The sequence below is a fragment of the Panicum virgatum genome, chromosome 2N (assembly GCF_016808335.1).
Source record: "Panicum virgatum strain AP13 chromosome 2N, P.virgatum_v5, whole genome shotgun sequence".
NCBI lineage: Eukaryota > Viridiplantae > Streptophyta > Magnoliopsida > Poales > Poaceae > Panicum > Panicum virgatum.
In genome coordinates this window covers 60,107,284-60,127,125 of record NC_053146.1, presented here as the reverse complement: position 1 = coordinate 60,127,125, position 19,842 = coordinate 60,107,284, and the positions used below count along the sequence as shown (strand labels likewise).

The following is a 19,842-nucleotide window of genomic DNA, read 5'->3' as shown; positions in this document are numbered from 1 at the left end:
CCTAATTGCTGCATCAACTAGCTCTCGCAACTTACCCGTTAGGGACCTTACGTTCCAGCTACCTATATGAATCCTAGTTGGCTCGGCTAGCTTCATTACCTTTCGCACCCGTCGAGGGAAGTGCGAAGACCCTTGCTCATTTTTCACTACACCCGGACGTAGATGTAGCGCGACATTTAGGTGACGACCCGACCCTTGCTCACTTATCATCGTACCCAGGTCACGATACGACGCGCCCTTGGGGGGATGGCGACTCGGCCCTTGCCAATTTATCACCACACCCGGGTTCCGATGTAGCGCGTCGTTAAGAGGGTTACGCCCCAACGAGTTTTTTGTGGGTTTCAAATCCATTAGAGTTGCTATTATTTTATGCTGGTTTGCCAAAACCTAACGCAACCCTCCTCTTTTACCCGGGCTTGGGACCGGCTATGCTGAGACGACTCAGGAGAGAGAGAGTCTTCCAGTCAGCATAGGCGGAGTTGCACATGTACAACTTTTCATTTATAAAATATCTTTGTTGACACGAACCCAAGCATTTATTTGATATCAACTGAACGGAGAAGTACAAGAACATAATCTAGGAAATATGAAGCAATGGTCACATTAAACATGTGGAAATAAATTTAAGTGCCTTAAAGTTGCCAGACACAGTTCTCCACTCCAGAAGTCGTAGAATCACAATTTCACCATTGCACTTGGTTGAAGAACAACACGCTGAAAATCATTCAAGAACACACTTTAGAAAATGCACTAACAAATAATTGTTCATGCTAGACTCATGGTGTACGCATCAAAGAAATTACCTTCATCTGTGTCCGGTTGTATGTGTACGTAACATGGATGAGCTCATCCATAGTTTGGATCACTGCAGGATATGAAAATTCCATACCTTGGGTATCCTCCAATGTCATTACTTCATCCCATGAATCACCATCGTTCGAGGAGATTGCAATTTTGAGTGTTCCTCTGGAGAAGGTGTTGTAGGCAAGAAGCACTCTTCCATCCTTCATCTTAACTCCATCAATACCTTCAGGTGTGAAGTCCAGATGTGAAAAGTGAGAGCTAGCAAAACTGATAAGCATGCCTTAGAGCTTTCTGAAACATCAAAGGCTACTGAATCATGCACAAAGCTCATTAGGCTCACCAGAATTTGGGTTTGGAAGCTCAGTCTCATGAACATAACTCCATGTCACACCTTCATCAATGGAATCGGCTATACAGACACGGCCAATCGTTTCAAATGATCGCAGCAACACTCGAATAGTCCCATTGGCAGTCTGGTAGGGAACGGGCTGAATCACCCCAAGTGGTTCACCTTCTATACATATAGGGCCATACTTTCGCCATGTCCGGCCAGCATCTTCTGTAACCTTTTCTGATAAAAGGTTGTTAGAAGTTAGAACTACGTGTTGCACATTGCTAAATATACTTATGTCAACTTGCATTGATTTTTTAAAATACTTCTGCAAATGACTACCTCGAGCCATGCACCCCAAGAGTTCCAGCTTTCAACTGACGATCCACATAGTAGGCGACCATCTTCAAGCAAAGAAGGCTGCATTGGAGATATTTGATTGATCATTTTGTGTCTTTGTGCATAAAACATAGCATCTAAACAGAGGGGACAGCAAACTACTTGTTCGACCCAGTGTTAACTGCTTTTTGTATGAGGAAACTCCTGTGCTAAGATGTGAGTCAAAGAAAAAGACCACAAATTTAGACATGCCTTGTTCTTAATAGGACCAAGGATACCAGGTGGTAGCTGCTCTCTCTGTGACCAGGTTATGCCACCATCCAACGACCTTTTCATGGCACCACTCCACCTGAACAAGTTATGTTCAGCATCAGATCATTACACTCCTTCAAATCAGAGATGGTAGGCCAATATTCATAAATAAAGGTCTTACTTCTGGACTTCTTGACCAATCTTGTAGAAGAGAAGCAATTCATGGGAGGGAAGCTGAAACAAAACAGGATTCCACATGGGCACCCCATCCTGTTCATCAGCTACCACTGGAGGATGCCAGCAACCATCCTACAAATGCAATATTCCTAGTGACAACTGATCTTGTAGGTACAAAGAAAAAGGAAGTATATTGGATGGGCTGAACCCACACTATATCTCTGCAACCAGATTTTGACATCTGGAGCGCCTTCCCTGGAACCACCAAAATATGCTACCAAAAAATTGTCCTCCTCAATCTGGAAAGTCAAAATTAACATGTGAATATTCCAAATTCTTTTTCAAAATGCAGTCGCATCTGAATGCCATATACCTGCACAATAGTAGAAGCATGGCAACTGTTGAAAAGGGCACCTGAAGCAGGAAGTATGAATTCTTCCTTTACAATGCTCCACCCGGATGTCACATTTGTAGTCATTTTGATAACGTTTTGTGTATTTCTTCCAGATTTGACCAACTTTTACCTTGCTGTCATTCAGGTTAGTGTCCAAGGATGAATCACCAAGCCTATTAAGCAGAATAAACAAGGAAAGTTTCGTTTCTGACGCTGTTAAAAGGCAAACTGTAACTTACTCCTCAATAAGTCCTGAATTGGCAGTTTGGCACCAATCTCATTCAATGGCCTAGCAGAAGTTGAAAGGTTACACGGTGAGACAGAAATAAAGATGAGCACAGAAAATAGAAGGATGCAGTGTATGGCGTTCCATACGAATTATAACCTAATCCAACTGACTTCCTAAAAGGCTGCAATAGGGTATCGTTAAAGACAGGTAAAGCATATGTATAACTGAAGTCCACACGAATTCTGCAAAATGGGTTAAAATGCGTGCAACAAAAACAATTACAAAGCAAGCCAGCCTTTACAATACCGAGTAGAGTACAACATATCCACTAGCCAAATATTCTGAGTTGCTTCAAGGAACAGAAGATGGCAAGCTGCCAGAATTTTCTTTTCTTAGAATTTCAGATAAAGCCTGCCAAAGACCTTGCAGCAGAAAAAAGGGCTATATCTGGATAGCAACTTCCCATCACACTAGAAGCGTTTAATTTCTAGGAAGAGCACAGGCATTATGCGTTGCTGACACAGGATATCACACTAACTGCTAGCACCTTAATCAAAATGCGAAATCATTTCGATGCTCGTACATATTCACTCTTCTGAGCCACTCCATCTAATAAGCTAGCGCACCATTTGGCCATTTAGGCGCACATCAGACAGAACCAACGGAAATCGGCGGGAGAGGGACCACCGGCTCACCATTCACCAGAGGTATCGGCGGCGTTCCGGTGCGGCTGCGGCGCACGGCTGGCTCGGGCTAGCGGCCCTGCCGTGAGTGATAGCGAGGCGCTCGCGGGCGCCGAGGCCGCGGCGCTGCGGGCTCAGGCAGAGTTGACGCACACGGGCGGGCGGGGCAAGATGCAGCTGCTACGGCGTGGTGTCTCGCGGGTCAGCGGCAGGGGCAGAAATGACGATGGTGGAGACGAGAGAGAGTTGGGTCCGAGTTGGGAGGAGGGGAGGAAGGTGGAGCGTCAGTGTCAGAGAGTAACGGTTTTTTTAATGTAGACCCTCAAATATCGAAATTTCTCCTTTAATTTACACATTTAACGCGCCACGAAGAAAAAAACATGAATTCAATTTCGAATTATTCGGTTCCAGAAGAATTCTATGAAACAAATACGCCAGATCAGGTGGAACAATCCGAAATTCAAACTTACTTCTTTAAATCTGTAGGCGAGCCCTCGGCTGGAGGGGTTGGAAAACTGAATTACTTTTGGAGCGAAAATTGGCGAGAAATTGAGTCAACAACACTCTTTGGACCCCCAATGGACAAAACGTTTGGCATGCCATATGCCTCGCAGCAAACCAAAAACTAGCCATAGCGGGCCAATCTTTCCATTTCAAACATATCTTTAGCAATTTTTTACAGTGTAATTTGTGCCTCGAGAATATTCTGTTAAAATGTAGTTGAAAACGCTTCCTTAGCGACAAGCCAATAACTGGAAGCGAAATAAAACGTAGTCTAGCTTGTATGATGTAATGGTCAGACAAAGTTGCTGGATAAGTTCTAAGTTCCTCGAGGTTGCAATCCATAATCACCCCGTAGATGCAGACTCAATTCGCTGTGGCACCAGTCAAGAATACTCTTTAGAAAATACAGTAATAAACAGAAACCCACTATTGCTGCGAAGGCTGCTGCTTCCTTATGCACGCATCACGGAAATTACCTTAATCTGCGCCCGGTTGTATGTATATGTCACATGTATGAGACCATCCGTGGTCTGGATCACTGCAGGATATGAAAACTCCATACCACTGGTATCCTCCAATGTCATCACTTTGTTCCACGAATCACCATTGTCGTGGTGTGGCAAACTACAGCCGGGTGGCGGAATGCACCCGTCTCAGCCCAGAGGGTGAGTACTCAGGGGTTAGCTAGCGGATAGTTCAATCTCTCTCAGGAACACGATGAACCCAACAGGTTTAGGGTGGTTCGGGCCGCCGGAGCGTAATACCCTACGTCCACTGTGTGTTGTATTGCTCAAGTCTGGAAGAGTTTGGAGCTGAGTCCAGCGCATGGAATACAAAACCGCTCGATAATCGCGATTATCGGTGAAATTTATCGTTACCGATGCTAGCTGAAAACGTAAACCGACTGGAATTTCGGTGGATTTCAATGGAAAATTCAAAAATTTAAAAAAATTCATAAAAAGTAGAGAACTTATTTTTATAAAAAACTAGACATTCTCTTGATTCCAGAGTGTTGTCACATGTTGAAAGCAACAATTGTTTGCTTAGGGAAAAACTATTTTTCGTGCGATTAAGGCCAATAATCGATATATATGCGGCGATTATCGATGATGCTGCAGCTGGGAGCGAGGGAGCTATGACCGTGGCGTCGATAATTGAGGTAAATCGTTGATTATCGATTTGTATCCGATGATTTTCAGTTCAGGTCAGCTTCTTTTGTATTTCTACTCACCGATTTGGTCAAATATACTACATTGGTATACAATATTTCTTGGATGGTTGGTTGGTTGTACAATATGCTATGTTAAATAGAAAAACAAGGTGCATGCCTTTACTTTATATTGTATGTCTAAATGGTACAAATTAAGAGTGAGTATCATTTATTCGTAGCATAATTTTGACACAGACATGATTCAATTTTCCTCTTGCAGGTGAATGTCTGATAATCAGGACTTAGTTTGGGAATATGGAGAGAAGATTGGCATTGGCTTTCAGTGCAAAATTGTGCATATATGTGTAATTTATCTAATATAATACAATACATAACCTAAAAAATTAAATGCTATCAAACTTTTATATTTTTTCCACTGCCAAAATATATTTTCAGTAGGCGAAACGATAAATCGTTTGGTTTGCATCGATTATCAAAGATAAATTGTCGATTTTCGTTTTTTTTAATTTGGGTCCCTTTACCGATCGGTTTTGGTGATTTTTCACCGATTTTCAACCGATTATCGTTACTGGAGCTCACTGATAAATGCTGTATCACCGGTAATGTAATCCTTGGTCCAGCGTGCGTCTGTGCGTGTTCTGGATGCCCCTCCCCTGTGCAGCGAGCGCCTCCCCTTTATATCTCAAGGGAGGCGCATACATGGCTGCTGGGTCCCCGACAGGTGGGCCCTACGATGTAGTATAAAATAACGTACATTTCATACATTATGGCGTCGCATGCGAAGGAGATCTCTCTACTGGATTTCCTTAACTGCTCCTGGAATCCCTCGTTCAACATGTCCAGGTGCTGTATTGTCGAAACGGCGCCAGACGTAGCAAGCGGCGTCGGCTGCCACAGAGCTGAACGGGCTGTGTAGCTTGCGGCGTGGGAGGCATGATGAAAAAGTGTCGTGCCGTCGTATCCAATTAATGCGGTAGACGGGCTCTGCGCGGGTGCGGCGCAGGCGGCCTCACTGTGTACCTCGGTAATGCGCGGTCTACAGTGAGGACTGACAAGGTCTGCCCCGCGTGCCGCGGCGGCAGAGCACGCCTCAATCACCCGCATTGAATGCGGTGGGTGGGCGAGCCTTCCAACGGAAGACTCGCACCCACGCCCACGCCTGCGGGACACGTGGTGGCTCCGGACCCCCCCCCCGGCGGTATGTTAGTTCTACGCGCGTGGGAGGTCCGCGATCTCGGCGGTTGGCTCGGAGCTTCCCTTCCTCGGGGACACGTGGCGTCTCCGGACCCGTCCCAGAGCGGGGAGCGGGTCCGGGGCTGTTGGCCCGGTGAGGCAAGATCCTGACCCGTGGGGCCCGGCTGCTTCGCTCTTTCTCGCGCAGTTATGGATGACTACGCGAGTCCTGCCTTGCTGCAGTAGAAGTGAGTATCCCTGCTACAGGGTACCGACAGTGGCCCCCAGGCCCACCTCGGGGGAGGTTCGAACCCGCAGGTGGGGCCACTACTGCGATTTGGCCCTGCATAACTTGAAGCCTCTCACTGCAGGGGTCTTGACCGGCTTTGACCATCCATGGGGTTGGTTGCTACCTCATCACATCGCAACGGCTTACTGACTTGTGGCCCCCACGCACAGTGGTTCACCTAGTCACGCGCGCGATGCTCGGCATTGTTGCGGCCGGAGTAAACGGGATATTTACTACCGACGCAATTCCCGAAAAGCTTGGTCATGCCAGTGCTTAATACGCGCACGTCAGCTCAGTTTCCGCCTCGCTTCGCGCGCGAGCGACGGTTTAGATCCCGCCTTTTCACACCTTTGTTTGTTACCCGCTCTCCCTGACAGGCGGGCCTGGGCCCCCCTGTCATGGACGGGGCGGTTAACACCAGGTGCGGGCGTCGCTTGGGTTCCAGCGACGGTTCCGTGGTGCGCCAGTTGGGTCAGGCTACATAAAGGGGCGATCCGCATACCGCGGTTACTTTCCCGCATTCGCCTTCTTTCTTCCAACCTTTGCGCCCTTTTGCCTTCGAGCTTCCTCGCCCCTTGCTCCCCCACGTAGATTGCTCCTCACCTCCTTGGAGAAATGGCATCCCTTGCTCATCCCCGCCGTTTCTAGACTGAAGAAGAGCTGAGCACAGTGCGCCGCCTGCTTGGGTGGAGTGCTCAGGAGACTGCTTGGGGGGTACGAGCAGGCTCGGTTCCCCTCGGCAACCTGCGCGCCGGTGAGTTTGTGTTGTTCATCTCGCACATCTGCACCGGCTTGGGGCTGCCGATCTCCTCCTTCTTCCTGCTGCTGGAAGATTTCGGCCTCCAGCTTCAACACCTCACACCGCACTCCATCCTCGTGACGGCCATCTTCGTGCACCTATGCGAGATGTTCGTGGGGGTGCGGCCCTGCGTCATCCTCTTCCGCCACTTCTTCCAGTTGGTGAAGTCCGGGAAAAGCAAAGACGAAGTGGGGGCATACTATTTCCAAACGAGGAGCGACCTGCGGTCGCCGTACATCCCCGGGCTCAATGGCGGGAAGTGGGAGGAGTGGCGCAAGGAGTGGGTCATCGCCACCACTGAAGCCAACGAGGGCCTGGTCATGCCGACCGAGGGACCCGCCTCCGACCGTCTATCCTGGAGGACCAAGCCGTCCCTGCCGCCGGATTTCGACTCCGTGCTGGGCAAGATCAGGTCGCTGGCGGAGAGCGGCCTCACCTCTCTGCACGTACTCGGAGATTTCCTGAAGTGCCGGATTGCCCCCCTGAAGCAGCGGCCGCGTCCTGCTTGGAGCTTCACCGGCCTCAACGACTGCAGCAGGACCCACCGCAGAGAGGGGAGCGACCTGACCTAGGAAGCCTTGGAGGTCCTGGTGCGGGCGGTGACGGGGGAAGTCTTCGTCCCGGAGCACCTGATCCTCCCCCAGGGCGTCGTCCCCCTCTGCGAGGACTCGCGCTTGAGGACCGTAGTGCTGGCTACCCTGCCGACTCTCGACGACGGTGGGCTGGCCGCACGTCCCGCATGGAGGTGCACACGAAGGCCGAAGCCTCCCATGCTGCGGAAACTCGGTCCAAACTCAAGGCCGACCAAGAGGCCTACCGAGCCAACCTTCGGAAGGTGTTCGACCGGGAGTTCGCAGTGTCGAGCCGGGAAAAAGCCCTAGCGTAGCGGGAGGAGGCTTTTGCCCAGGAGGTGGCCAGCTTCGCGGCTCAGCGGTCCGATCTTGAGACTCTCTTGGTGGCCCAGCGGTCCGAGCTTGAGACTCGCGACCAGGGTCTCGAGGTCCGGAAGCAGGAGCTCGACAATCTCTCTGCGACTCTGCAGGTATGGCGCGAGCAGCTGCAGGAGAGGGCCAGCAAGCTGGCTGTTGCCGAGGCGGAGCTGGAGGAGGACCAGAAGTCCCTCGATAAACGGGAGTCCCACGCCGCCAACATGGAGAAGCAGCTTGAGCGCCAGCGCGACTCCCTCAAGAAGCTGAAGGAGTGGGCGGCACAGAGGAAGGCTGAGCTCGAGGAGAGGTCCCACGAGGTGGAGGCGACCAAGGCGGCTCTGGACACCCAGGTCCAAGAGGCGGTTCAGGAGGCGGTCCGGAAGCTCCAGGAGGACCAGCGCGTGGGGGCCCAGCGAATCGCTGACTGGGCGACCGAACCGAGCCTAGCACTGGTGCCACTTGGAATGAGCTCAATCCAAGTGGCAGAGCTGCCAGCTTCGATTGCTGACGCCCTCCAAGTGTTAAACTCCGTTTCGGATAGGCTCCGGCGTCTGGAGCCGGTCCTTGCTGGCCAGCTTGAAGCCGAGGGCCGCGAGCTGATCCGGATGGTGGCGGAGCACATCCTGACCTGCCTTCGGAGCCACGACCCGGCCATCTCGCTAGCCCCATGGTTGATGGTCCTGTGGCGGAGACGGAGGCCGCCGCTCGGGACAGCGTGCGGGAGGTCGTCGACTTCGTGGCCGCCTACTTCAAGCGGGAACCTGCAGACTCCTGAGCTGCACATTGTACCCCTTCTTTTTTTGCATTATGTAACAAACATTGTACCAGTTGAAATTTTAATAAAGGAAAAAATTTCAACTTAGCTGTTTGTCAGTTGCTGTGGTTGCGGTATGCAGCACCCCGGCGCCCTGGCCCCCTGGCAGATAGGTTCAGTTGTAAGGACCTATCTGCCATTGGAGCCGTAGAAGACACTCCGGACCCCCGTATGAGGTTGGACAAGCGTTCTTAGGCGTGTAGGTGTAGCATAGGTTGCAAGCCGAGCGAGAGTCTTATTCCCTGTGTAGCAGAAAGAACTACAGAGAGGTGAATTAACTCGTTTGTATGGCAGTAATGATACTGTAACTTAGCTGTTTGACGCATACAGAATCGATCCTTGGTGTCTGGCTCAAAGCAAACGCCCCTGTCTACCACAGAGACTGGACCTCGATCTGCATGAAGCCTTTAAAGCGGATGCTGAGACCCCCTGGTAGGTAGGCTCAATGATTTGAGACTAGCTACCACCAGTCAAGGCTTCACCTGCATACCACTCAAAGTTACAACTTAGTAGTAGGCCCGCGGGACCTAATTTGGACCGGCCCCCAGGCTAGTACGAGGTCCGGAGCTCCAGATGCACAGGTCCAGGAAGTCCAGTGCTTGTTACAGAGTGGTGGAGTGTATAGGCTTAGGGTGCGGAACCAGGCTAAGGTGCTACACAGGACTCCGGACCACTCCAGGAAACAACACGACTTTTCCGGACCTGGCTCCGACGCTCCAGACCCTTCCTGGCAGTGGGTGAGGTCATCTTGTCGTACTCGATCCTTTGAGATATGTAGCTGGACATGTCATGTAGGACTTAGGAAGCCAACTCTTGAGCTAGAACGAGGTACGGGCCCTTAATTACCCAGCTCCAGGTACTAGAGCACTCATTATAGAGTGGTAGAGTGTGTAGGCTTTGGGTATGGAACCGGCTAAGCAGCTACACAGGACTCCGTACCACCCCAGGAAACGAGCACCCCCTCTCCAGAGCAGGTCCCTAGGGGTCCGGACCTCTCTCCCAGCAGCAAGAGGGTCCAGACCTGTACGGTAGTCCATCAACTCAATTCAGATCTTAGTTGTAGCGACCAGAGTGAAAGTCCGTGCGGGGGTTAGAAAAGGGAAATCTCGAGAATCGAAATGCGAAATAAAATTTTGACACAAAGACATAACCGGGGCAAATCTTTCCTTTGCAACTTGATATACATGGCTTGCGCGATGAATGCCGGAGGCCGGGTTTACGAGGGCGGACCTCTACCGCTCCGGGCCGCGCGTTAATGCTAGCCGACGGTGCGATGGATGCCAGAGGTCGGGTTTACGGGGGCGGACCCCAACCGCTCTGGGCCGCACGTTGATTTTATCTTATTACAAAGAAAAAAAATTATTTCCCCGCTCCGCCTAAGTGTAAAACTTACGCAGATGCTCTATGTTCCATGGGTTGGGCAGCGGCACTCCATCTTCTGTGGCAAGACGAATGCATCCGGGCCGGCATACTTCTGTAACCTTGTAGGGCCCCTCCCAGCTGGGTGAGAGTTTATGGAGCCCTGCTCGTTTCAGGATCCTCCTCAGGACGAGGTCGCCAGCCCGGAGCTCCCTACTGTGCACGAACCACTGATGATAGCGCCTGAGCGCCTGGTTGTAGCGTGCATTTCGGATTGCTGATCGCCACCTTCGTTCGTCAACGAAGTCCACATCGTTGCGCCGCAGTTGTTCCTGCATGGATTCGTCAAAAGCCTGGACCCGTGGTGAGCCCAGGTGAATTTCTGGGGGAAGGCATGCTTCAGCCCCGTAGACCAGGAAGAATGGAGTCTCCCCGGTGGCTCGGTTGGGTGTGGTCCGGTTGCCCCATAGTACGCACGGATGCTCGTCAACCCATTTGGCACCATGCTTCTTCAAGCAGTTGTAGGTGCGGGTCTTGAGTCCCCTGAGGATCTCTGCATTCGCTCTCTCAACCTGTCCATTGCTGCGGGGATGTGCTACGGACGCAAAGCATAGCTGGATGTCGATGTCCTCGCAGTACTCCTGGAAGAGTCTGCTTTTGAATTGGGTCCTGTTGTCCGCAATGATGCGGTTTGGGACGCCAAATCTGCACACAATGGACTTGAGGAATGCGACTGCTGACTTTTTGGTGATGTTCACCACAGGGGTAACCTCCGGCCACTTTAAGAACTTGTCGATGGCGACGTAGAGGAACCGGTACCCGCCGAGGCCCGGGGGAATGGCCCCAGGATATCCACGCCCCACACGGCGAATGGCCGTGAGGGCGGGATCATTTGTAGAGCTTGAGCCGGTGTGTGTATTTGCTTTGCATGGAACTGGCATGCTTTGCCGGATTTTACCAGCTCAGCCGCATCTTGGAGTGCTGTCGGCCAGTAGAAGCCATGCCGAAAGGCCTTACCAACAAGCGTGCGAGATGAGGAATGACTTCCACACTCGCCTCCATGTATCTCCGAGAGCAATTCGCGGCCCTCTTCCTGGGAAATGCACCGCATGAGGATACCATTGGCGCCACGGCGGTAGAGATCCTCTTCTACCACCGCGTAGTGTTTAGCCAATCGTACTATGCGCTCAGCAGACACATCGTCATCAGGAAGGATATTGTCTTTCAGGTAGCCCCGGATCTCGGAGATCCATGCATCAGGGCTTCCCTGAGCAGGTGGGAGTGGCTCTATGAGGTCTCCAGGATCCTCGACAGAGCTCACAACCCAGGGCGGGCACCACAGGTGGAATGCCGCCGGGACCGCTAGCTTCGAGGTGCTAGCTTGATCCCCTTCACCCAGCTCGGGAGGCTGGGCGGTAGGTCTCAGCAACCGTCTTTCGAAGACGCCCTCAGGCACTGATGCCCAGGTAGATGCTCTCGTGGAGAGATCATCTGCTGCTGAGTTGAGTTCGCGGGGAACATGTTGTAGTTCCAAGGCGTCGATGTCCTTCTCGTGCTTCCTCACGTGGATGAGGTATGCCGCGAACTGGGGATTATTGCAGCTGCAATCCCCTCGGACCTGCTTGATGATTAGCTGAAAGTCCCCCTTCACCAGAAGCTGCCGGACCCCCAGAGACAGGGCTTGTGTCAGGCCAAAGATCAGAGCTTCGTACTCTACCATGTTGTTGGTGGCCTTGAATTCAAGGTGCACCATGTACTTCAGCTGATCTCCATTTGGGTCGATGAGGACCACACCAGCTCCAGCTCACTTCTTGCGGACGGACCCGTCGAAGAAGAGTGTCCAATGGGGCTGGGTGAAGACTGGTGTCCTGATTTCCGGCTCCGGGGGTCCGGCGTTGAAGTCCGGACCCCAGAATTGCTTGGGGGAAGGAGTCCATTCCGCTATGAAATCGGCCAGGATCTGGCTCTTGACTGCATGGCGAGGCTGGAAATCCAGTTGGAACTCATCCAACTCTGCTGCCCACTTGGCGACGTTGCCCGTGGCGTTGGAGTTGTGCAGTATCGCTCTTAGCGGGTAAGAGGTCACCACGACAACTCGGTGTGCCTGAAAGTAATGGCGCAGTTTCCTGGACGCAATAAGTATGGCATAGATAAGCTTATGCGTCTCAAGATACCTGGCCTTCGCCTCATGGAGGGCTTCACTGACGTAGTAGACCGGCTTCTGGACGGTCCGGACCCTGGCGACCGGGTCCGGTTCGCCCTTACCCACCACGTCAGTTTCTTGGGCTCCCAACGGCTCTGGGTTCCCACTGGTACGAGGCTCATCCGGACCCCCTTGTCTGGGGTCCGGATGTTCAGGCAGAGGTGAGGCTGACGGGCTCCCATGTCCGGGGTCCGGCTCTCCCTCCTTGGCCGGGGAGACCCTGGTGTCCCCCTGGCGAGCTTGCTCCGTCCTCTCGGCGATCATCACCATGCTGACCGTCTCTGCAGACGCTGCAAGATACAGAAACAACGTCTCACCGGACTCTGGAGCCACCAATACTGGCAGTAAGATGAGATGCCGCTTCAGCTCCTAGAAGGCTTGTTCAGCCTCTTCGGTCCAAGAGAATGGACCGAACCTCCTCAATAGCTTTAAGAAGGGGAGGGCCCTCTCAGCCAGCCTCGATATGAAGTGGCTAAGAGCGGCGAGAGATCCAGTAAGCTTCTGGACGTCCTTGATGCGGCCAGGAGGCCTCATTGCTTCGATCGCCTTGATCTTGGATGGGTTTGCCTCAATGCCTCGATGTGAGACCAGGAAACCCAGCAGCTTCTCTACCGAGACGCCGAAGATGCACTTCTCGGGATTCAGCTTCGTGCGCATGGCGCGTAGTCGGTCGAAGACGAGGGACAGGTCCTCAACTAGTGTTGACCCTACCTTAGTCTTGACCACGATGTCATCAACATACACCTCAACAATATCTCTAATTAGATTACAGAAGGTTTTGTTCATAGCTCGTACAAACGTGGGTAAGGCATTCCGTAGACCATATGGCATAACAATATAGCAATAAAGCCCATCTACTGTTACAAATGCAGTATGCTTCATATCCTCTCTAGACATCTGAATCTGGTGGAAACCAGAGTACGCATCTAGAAAAGACAAAAGGTCGCACCCGGAGGTGGAGTCCACAATCTGATCGATACGTGGAAGAGGATAGGGGTCTCTAGGACATGTCTTGTTGAGGCTGGTGTAGTCGATGCAAATCCGAAGCTTCCCGTTGGCCTTTGGGACGACGACCGGGTTGGCCAACCACTCGGGGTGGTGGACCTCCTCGATGAAGCCAGCGTGTAGGAGCTTGCGGACTTCTTCACGAATGAAGTTCTGCCGCTCCACGGACTGCTTCCGAGGCTTCTGGCGCACCGGCATGGCGTCGGAGTAGATCCTCAGATTGTGCTCGATCACTTCCCTAGGGATCCCGGGCATCTGTTACGGTTCCCAGGAGAACACATCCACATTTGTCCGGAGGAAGGTGATGAGCGCGTCTTCCTATTTCTCCTCCAGGTTTCCCGCGATGCGGATGGTCCTGGTGGAGTCCGCTCCGATCGGCACCGTCCTCACGGGAACATCGTCCGGATGAGATGGCTGAACCTTAGGTGCCTTTGCAGGCGCCCTGGGTTGCGAGGTGGATGGGTCCTCCTCGGAACGTGCAGCCTCTGTCGCCAGAGCATGCAATCTCTCGACTGCAGCGACGGCAGCGGTGCGGTCACCCCGCACGGTGAGGACACCGGCAAGAGAAGGCATCTTCAAAACCAAATACCCGTAATGGGCAATGGCCATGAAGCGATAGAGTGCCGGCCGGCCAATGATGGCATTGAACGGGAGGTTCACCTCCGCTACATCGAACTGGACGCTCTCTGTGTGGAAGTTCTCCTCGGTCCCGAACGTGACCGGCAGGGTGATGCTCCCTAGAGGGAACACCGGATGTGGGCCCACTCTGGAGAATGGGCGAGAGGGAGTCAGCTTGGATTCCGGGATCTGCAGCTGCTTGAACGCTGCATAGCTGATGACGTTGAGGCTAGCCCCACCGTCTATCAGCACGTGATAGAGCCTGACGTTGGATATGACAGGGGCGGTGACTAGAGGTAGTATACCAGCCCCAGCCATATTCTCCGGGCAGTCAGATGGCCCGAAGAAAATGGTGGTGTTCATCCACCTTTGGTGTGGCGCCGCCTTCGGGACCCCCGGCTTCACCGAAAGGACCTCTCGGCAAAGGGTCTTCACGTCCCGCCGGGAGACAAGCTCCCAGCTTCCGCCGTACATTACGTACAGCTTCTTGCGGCGGTCGTCGTTGTCGGAGTCGGAGTTGTCGTCGTGGTACACGCCCTTCAGCTCCCGAGCGGGGGATTGGTGCCCCAGCTCCTTCTCCCCAGCTGCGGCCCCGCTGTCGGAGGCTTTCTCCTTGCCAGGTCGCTGGCGAGGAGGGGGTGAGCCGCCTTTGGAGGACTGCTCACGCCGCCCACTGACCCGCTTCGCGAGCTTCTGGATCTCGCGGCAGTCAGCGGCGCTGTGACGAGCGGTGGGATGCACCGGGCATGAACCTCCGCTGCCACCCTACGGGCGCGGACGCTTGCCATGCGCGTTCTGGCCCCCAGCCGCTGCCGCTGCTGTTGATGCCGCCACTGCAACAGCTGGGCCGCCGGGTTGCGGCTCCCCGCGACTCCGGTTCTTGTTCTTCTTCTTCTTGCCATAGCCTTGAGCGGTAGCTCTGGAGCCACCAGCTTTGGCGTCTCCGTCTTGGGGGGCTGAGTGCCATGCGCGGCCCTCAGCAGCCCTGGCACACTTGTCTGCCAGAGAGAAAAGCGTGGTAACGCTTTCCACCTCGTGCGTCGCCAGCTTCTCGAGCATCTTCTCGTCACGTACCCCCTGACGGAAAGCAGTAATATTAGATGCATCGTAGATACGAGGAATGGTACCCCGTACCTTGGTGAAGCGCGAGATGAATGCTCGGAGCGTCTCTCCGGGTTTTTGCCTCACGGCGTGGAGGTGTGCCTCCACACCATGCTGCTGGTATGCACTGGCGAAGTTCGCTGTGAACCTTGCACAGAGCTCCTCCCGACTGAATCGTCCCAGGAGTGTGGTTCATGAGCCAAGTCCGGGCTGGCCCAGACAAGGCTACATGAAAGTAGCTCGCCATGACGGCGTCGTTACCACCAGCTGCTGTGATTGCGGTAACGTACACCTGCAGGAATTCCGATGGGTTAGTGGTACCGTCGTACTTCTCCGGCAGGTGCGGGCGGAACTTGGACGGCAATGCCACCGCGCGGAGGTGCTTCGCCAGCACAGCACAGCACACCTCAGCCACCGGGGCACCCGCCTGTATCCGGGCGTTCACCGGAGGCTTTGGTGCTGCCACGTCCAAGTCAGCATTGAGGTTGCGGCCCTCAATGTTGAGACGGCGCTCTCGCGCCCTCTCCACGGAGATGCGGGCGTCCTCACCCGCGTGCCTGCGGTTGAGCTCCGCCCGCAGGTCTTCTGTTCGTGCACCCCTCACTGTGGGGGAGCGCACGGATGCCGACACACCACCTTGACGCCGGTGGTAGGGTACCACCGCATTGCCAGGCGGGGGTCGTTGCCCAGTCTTTGCAGAACTGGGGGAGGCCTGAGCCAGATGGAGGAGACGGTCAACGTCGTCCCACCACTGCCTCAGGGCGTCTGGCGAGGCTGCAGCAGTCGGAGGGTTGCGGAGCAACTCCCTAGCTTCCGCCAGCGCTCCGCCGCTCGCAGCTTGTGAGGGGGCCCTTGACGGGCGCCCTGACTCCTGCCGGCGAGCTGCGCGCGCCGCCGCCGACGGTGGCTGCTCCACAGGCACAGTTGCCCCTGGAGCAGGAACGCGAGAGGCGTGTGGCATGGAGGACGCCACACCCACTGTCATCTCCACGTCGTCCACCCGAACCATGGAGACGAGCAAGAGATGAACCGGAACCAGCTAAGCCCCCTACCTGGCGCGCCAAATGTCGTAGTGTGGCAAACTACAGCCGGGTGGCGGAATGCACCCGCCTCAGCCCAGATGTCGTTGTATTGCTCAAGTCTGGAAGAGGTTGGAGCTGAGTCCAGCGTGCGTCTGTGCGTGTTCTGGATGCCCCTCCCCCTGTGCAGCGAGCGCCTCCCCTTTATATCTCAAGGGAGGCGCATACATGGCTGCTGGGTCCCCGACAGGTGGGCCCAACGATGTAGTATAAAATAACGTACTTTTCATACATTATGGCGTCGCAGGCGAAGGAGATCTCTCTCCTGAATTTCCTTGCCTGCTCCTGGAATCCCCCGTTCAGCATGTCCCGGTGCTGTCTTGTCGAAACGGCGCCAGACGTAGCAAGCGGCGTCGGCTGCCACATAGCTGAACGGGCTGTGTAGCTTGCGGCGTAGGAGGTATGATGGAAAAGTGCCGTGCTGTCGTATCCAATTAATACAGCAGACGGGCTCTGCACGGGTGCGGCGCAGGCGGCCTCACTGTGTACCTCGGTAATGTGCGGTCTACAGTGAGGACTGACAAGGTCTGCCCCGCGTGCCGCGGCGGCAGAGCACGCCTCAATCACCCGCATTGAATGCGGTGGGTGGGCGAGCCTTCCAACGGAAGACTCGCGCCCGCGCCCGCGCCTGCGTGAGTGTGGTGGCTCCGGACCCCCCCCGGCGGTATGTTAGTTCTACGCGCGTGGGAGGTCCGGACGGGCGCGAGGAGGTCCCGGACCCCTATGGGGGTCCGCGATCTCGGCGGTTGGCTCGGAGCTTCCCTTCCTCGGGGACAAGTGGCGTCTCCGGACCCGTCCCAGAGCGGGGAGCGGGTCCGGGGCTGTTGGCCCGGTGAGGCAAGATCCTGACCCGTGGGGCCCGGCTGCTTCGCTCTTTCTCGCGCAGTTACGGATGACTACGCGAGTCCTGCCTTACTGCAGTAGAAGTGAGTATCTCTGGTACAGGGTACCGACAACCATCGTTCAAGGAGACCGCAAGTTTGAGCGTTCCTCTGGAGAAGGTGTTGTAGGCAAGCACCACTCTTCCATCCTTCATCTTTGCTCCATCAATACCTTCAGGTTCAAGTCCGGAGGTGTTAATAGAGAGGGAGCAAATATTCTTCAGAAATTCATTCGTAGTATGTCTTAACAGATCAGGGAACTTCACCAGAATTTGGGTTTGGAAGCTGAGTTCCTTGCACAAAACTCCATGTCACACCACCATCAAAGGAATCAGCCATACAGATGCGGCCTATTGTCGGAAATGATCTCAGTAGAACTAGAATAACCCCTTTTGCAGTACGGTAGGGAACTGGCTGGATCACCCCAAGTGGTTGTCCATCCACATATATAGGGCCATACTTTCTCCATGTCCGCCCAGCATCTCGTGTAACCTTTGTTGACAAAGAGTTGTCGGAAGTCAGAGCCATTATTCAAGAAACACTGCTGTTAAGTCTATATCATTTCTCAACGAAAGAACAAAGAAACATGTATGGGTACCTCAAGCCATGCACCCCAAGAGTTCCAGCTTTCAACTGATGATCCACACAGTAGGCGACCATCTTCAAGCAAGAAAGGCTGCATTTGGTATTTAATTAATTTTGCAGAAAAATAGCATGAAAACTGTTATGCTATCATGTGATGGAAAGCAAAAGACCACAAATTTAGCCATGCCTTGTTCTTAATTGGACCAAGGATACCAGGTGGTAGCTGCTCTCTTGGTAACCAGGTTATGCCACCATCCAGCGATCTTTTCATGGCACCACTCCACCTGAATGAGTTATGTTAGCATCAGATCATCAAAATTTGTATCTATTTCTCTGGGTCAGCTAACTCTATCCGAGATAAGAGGCCAAGGGTCATAAACACATGTCATACTTCTGGACTTCTTGACCAATCTTGTAGAAGAGAAGTAGCTCACGAGAGGGAAGCTGAAACAAAACAGGATTCCACATGGGCACCCCATCCTGTTCATCAGCTACCACTGGAGGATGCCAGAAACCATCCTACAAATGCAATATTTCTAGTGACAACTGATCTTGTAGGTAAAAAAACAAACATAAAAAAACTGAGTATGCTGGATGAATTGAACCCACTATATATCTCTGCAACCAAATTTTGACATCCGGAGCACCTTCCATGGATCCACCAAAATATGCCACCAAAAAATTGCCTTCTTCAATCTGATGAGGCAAAATTCATATGTGAGTGATTCTCGTATCTTCTTTAAAATGCTATTACAACCAGAGGCCATGTACCTGTACAATAGTGGAAGCATGACAGCTATTGAAAGGGGCACTCCCAGCAGGAAATGTCTTCAAAATGCTCCATCCAGACGTCACATTTGCAGTAATGTTGGTAATGTTTTGGGTAATCTCTGCAAACCTGTGTCCATTATCCACCATTCTGTAATTTAGTTACCCACAGGCAAGACACAATGGTATAAATCTGAAGCCTCTTAAAACATAACCAACATGAAAACAGAAAATAGATAACACAGAGCTGCCTCAGGCTGTTGAAAGTTGAAACGCAAATCAGAACTTACTCCTGAACATGCCTTGAATTGGTGCGGGTCTCATGCAACAACCTAGAAGCCAATATGGTGAAGTCGAAAGTTTTCTTGCCAAGGTGGATATTTTGCGGTGAATCAAAATTGAAGAAAGTGTTGAAGAGCAGTATGCAGGATATAACATTCCATAGTAGTTGTAGCTTGTTGGTACCGTGGATGAGCATTGCTTTACACACGTTACGTTCCTACAAAGTTGCATTGGGTTAATGTTTGGCAGCCGTATATCAAGTGTAGTATGTCAACTATTCAATTGATCTTTTTTTAAAAAAAAACAAAAGACAGAGTTTTACTTCAAGGCAGGAAGTTTAGAAGTAATTCTTTTTTTTAGGCATTCCATTATAACCACACCAAAGAAGCGAAATTCACTTTCATGCCTATGTAATCGCTCATCTGAACCAATCCATAATCCATATAAAGAATTCCTTATTACCGACAGGGGAATCAGATGAAGAGTATTTTTCCTTAATACATTAAAACAAGGTGGGCGAAAACTATAATAATACCCAATGTTAAGTAGCGTATGTATATCGATGGATTGTAAATATTTTTACCTAATTCGCTGCATCCCCGAATTTAGAAAGAACGAACTTAGTATAGTGTAGCCGGTAGCTTGATTAACTTGTGAAAATCGATGAACACCAATGTGCTACGGGGTAGAAGTAGAACCACGCAGCTAACCGAACCGATAAAATCTGGCAGCGCTACAACCGTGAAAAGTACTGACTCTGACTCCGATACGGCAAGGAACCGAGCAAAACCCCAAAATGCCCAACCCAGTGCAGAAATAAATGGGACGGATGAGAGGAGCACCTGCGGACAAGAGCAATCTCCGCCGCCGGTGTCCGGCTGCGGTAAGCCCGCGGTGGCGCTGTGGGCTCGTACTGCCGGCGCGGCCTGGCTGCCGCTAACAGTGGCAATGGAGTCAACTGTCAAGGGTCAAGCGGTGGCCCAGTCTTTGGAGAGAGGGAGGGAGGGAGGTATTTATTTAGCTGATGACGGACAGAGCATGTGTTGTGCTGTCCAGCAAAATTTAACACTCCC

The 19,842-nt window shown here is 52.6% G+C and overlaps 2 protein-coding genes across 3 annotated transcripts; both read right to left on the bottom strand.

Annotated features, from left to right (window-relative positions):
* Window positions 1–481: 481 nt before the first annotated feature.
* On the bottom strand, window positions 482–3,451 carry LOC120661505. The gene is made up of 10 exons (XM_039940393.1): window positions 3,222–3,451; window positions 2,537–2,586; window positions 2,277–2,431; window positions 2,116–2,202; window positions 1,908–2,035; window positions 1,727–1,823; window positions 1,478–1,555; window positions 1,145–1,370; window positions 804–1,027; window positions 482–714 (listed from the first exon to the last, which is right to left on the bottom strand). Exons 3-10 carry the CDS (start codon window positions 2,379–2,381, stop codon window positions 676–678), a joined length of 984 nt encoding a protein of 327 aa, XP_039796327.1. The 5' UTR covers window positions 2,382–2,431; window positions 2,537–2,586; window positions 3,222–3,451; the 3' UTR covers window positions 482–675.
* A 699-nt stretch (window positions 3,452–4,150) lies between these two features.
* Window positions 4,151–19,747, bottom strand: LOC120661504. 2 transcript variants are annotated; one of them, XM_039940391.1, is made up of 10 exons: window positions 19,612–19,747; window positions 18,778–18,986; window positions 18,491–18,638; window positions 18,329–18,415; window positions 18,111–18,238; window positions 17,907–18,003; window positions 17,733–17,810; window positions 17,401–17,626; window positions 17,211–17,306; window positions 4,151–4,317 (listed from the first exon to the last, which is right to left on the bottom strand). In XM_039940391.1, exons 2-10 carry the CDS (start codon window positions 18,963–18,965, stop codon window positions 4,166–4,168), a joined length of 1,200 nt encoding a protein of 399 aa, XP_039796325.1. In that variant the 5' UTR covers window positions 18,966–18,986; window positions 19,612–19,747; the 3' UTR covers window positions 4,151–4,165. The 2 variants fall into 2 exon arrangements, with proteins under 2 accessions (XP_039796325.1, XP_039796326.1); XM_039940392.1 differs by having other exon boundaries at window positions 18,491–18,617.
* Window positions 19,748–19,842: the final 95 nt, after the last annotated feature.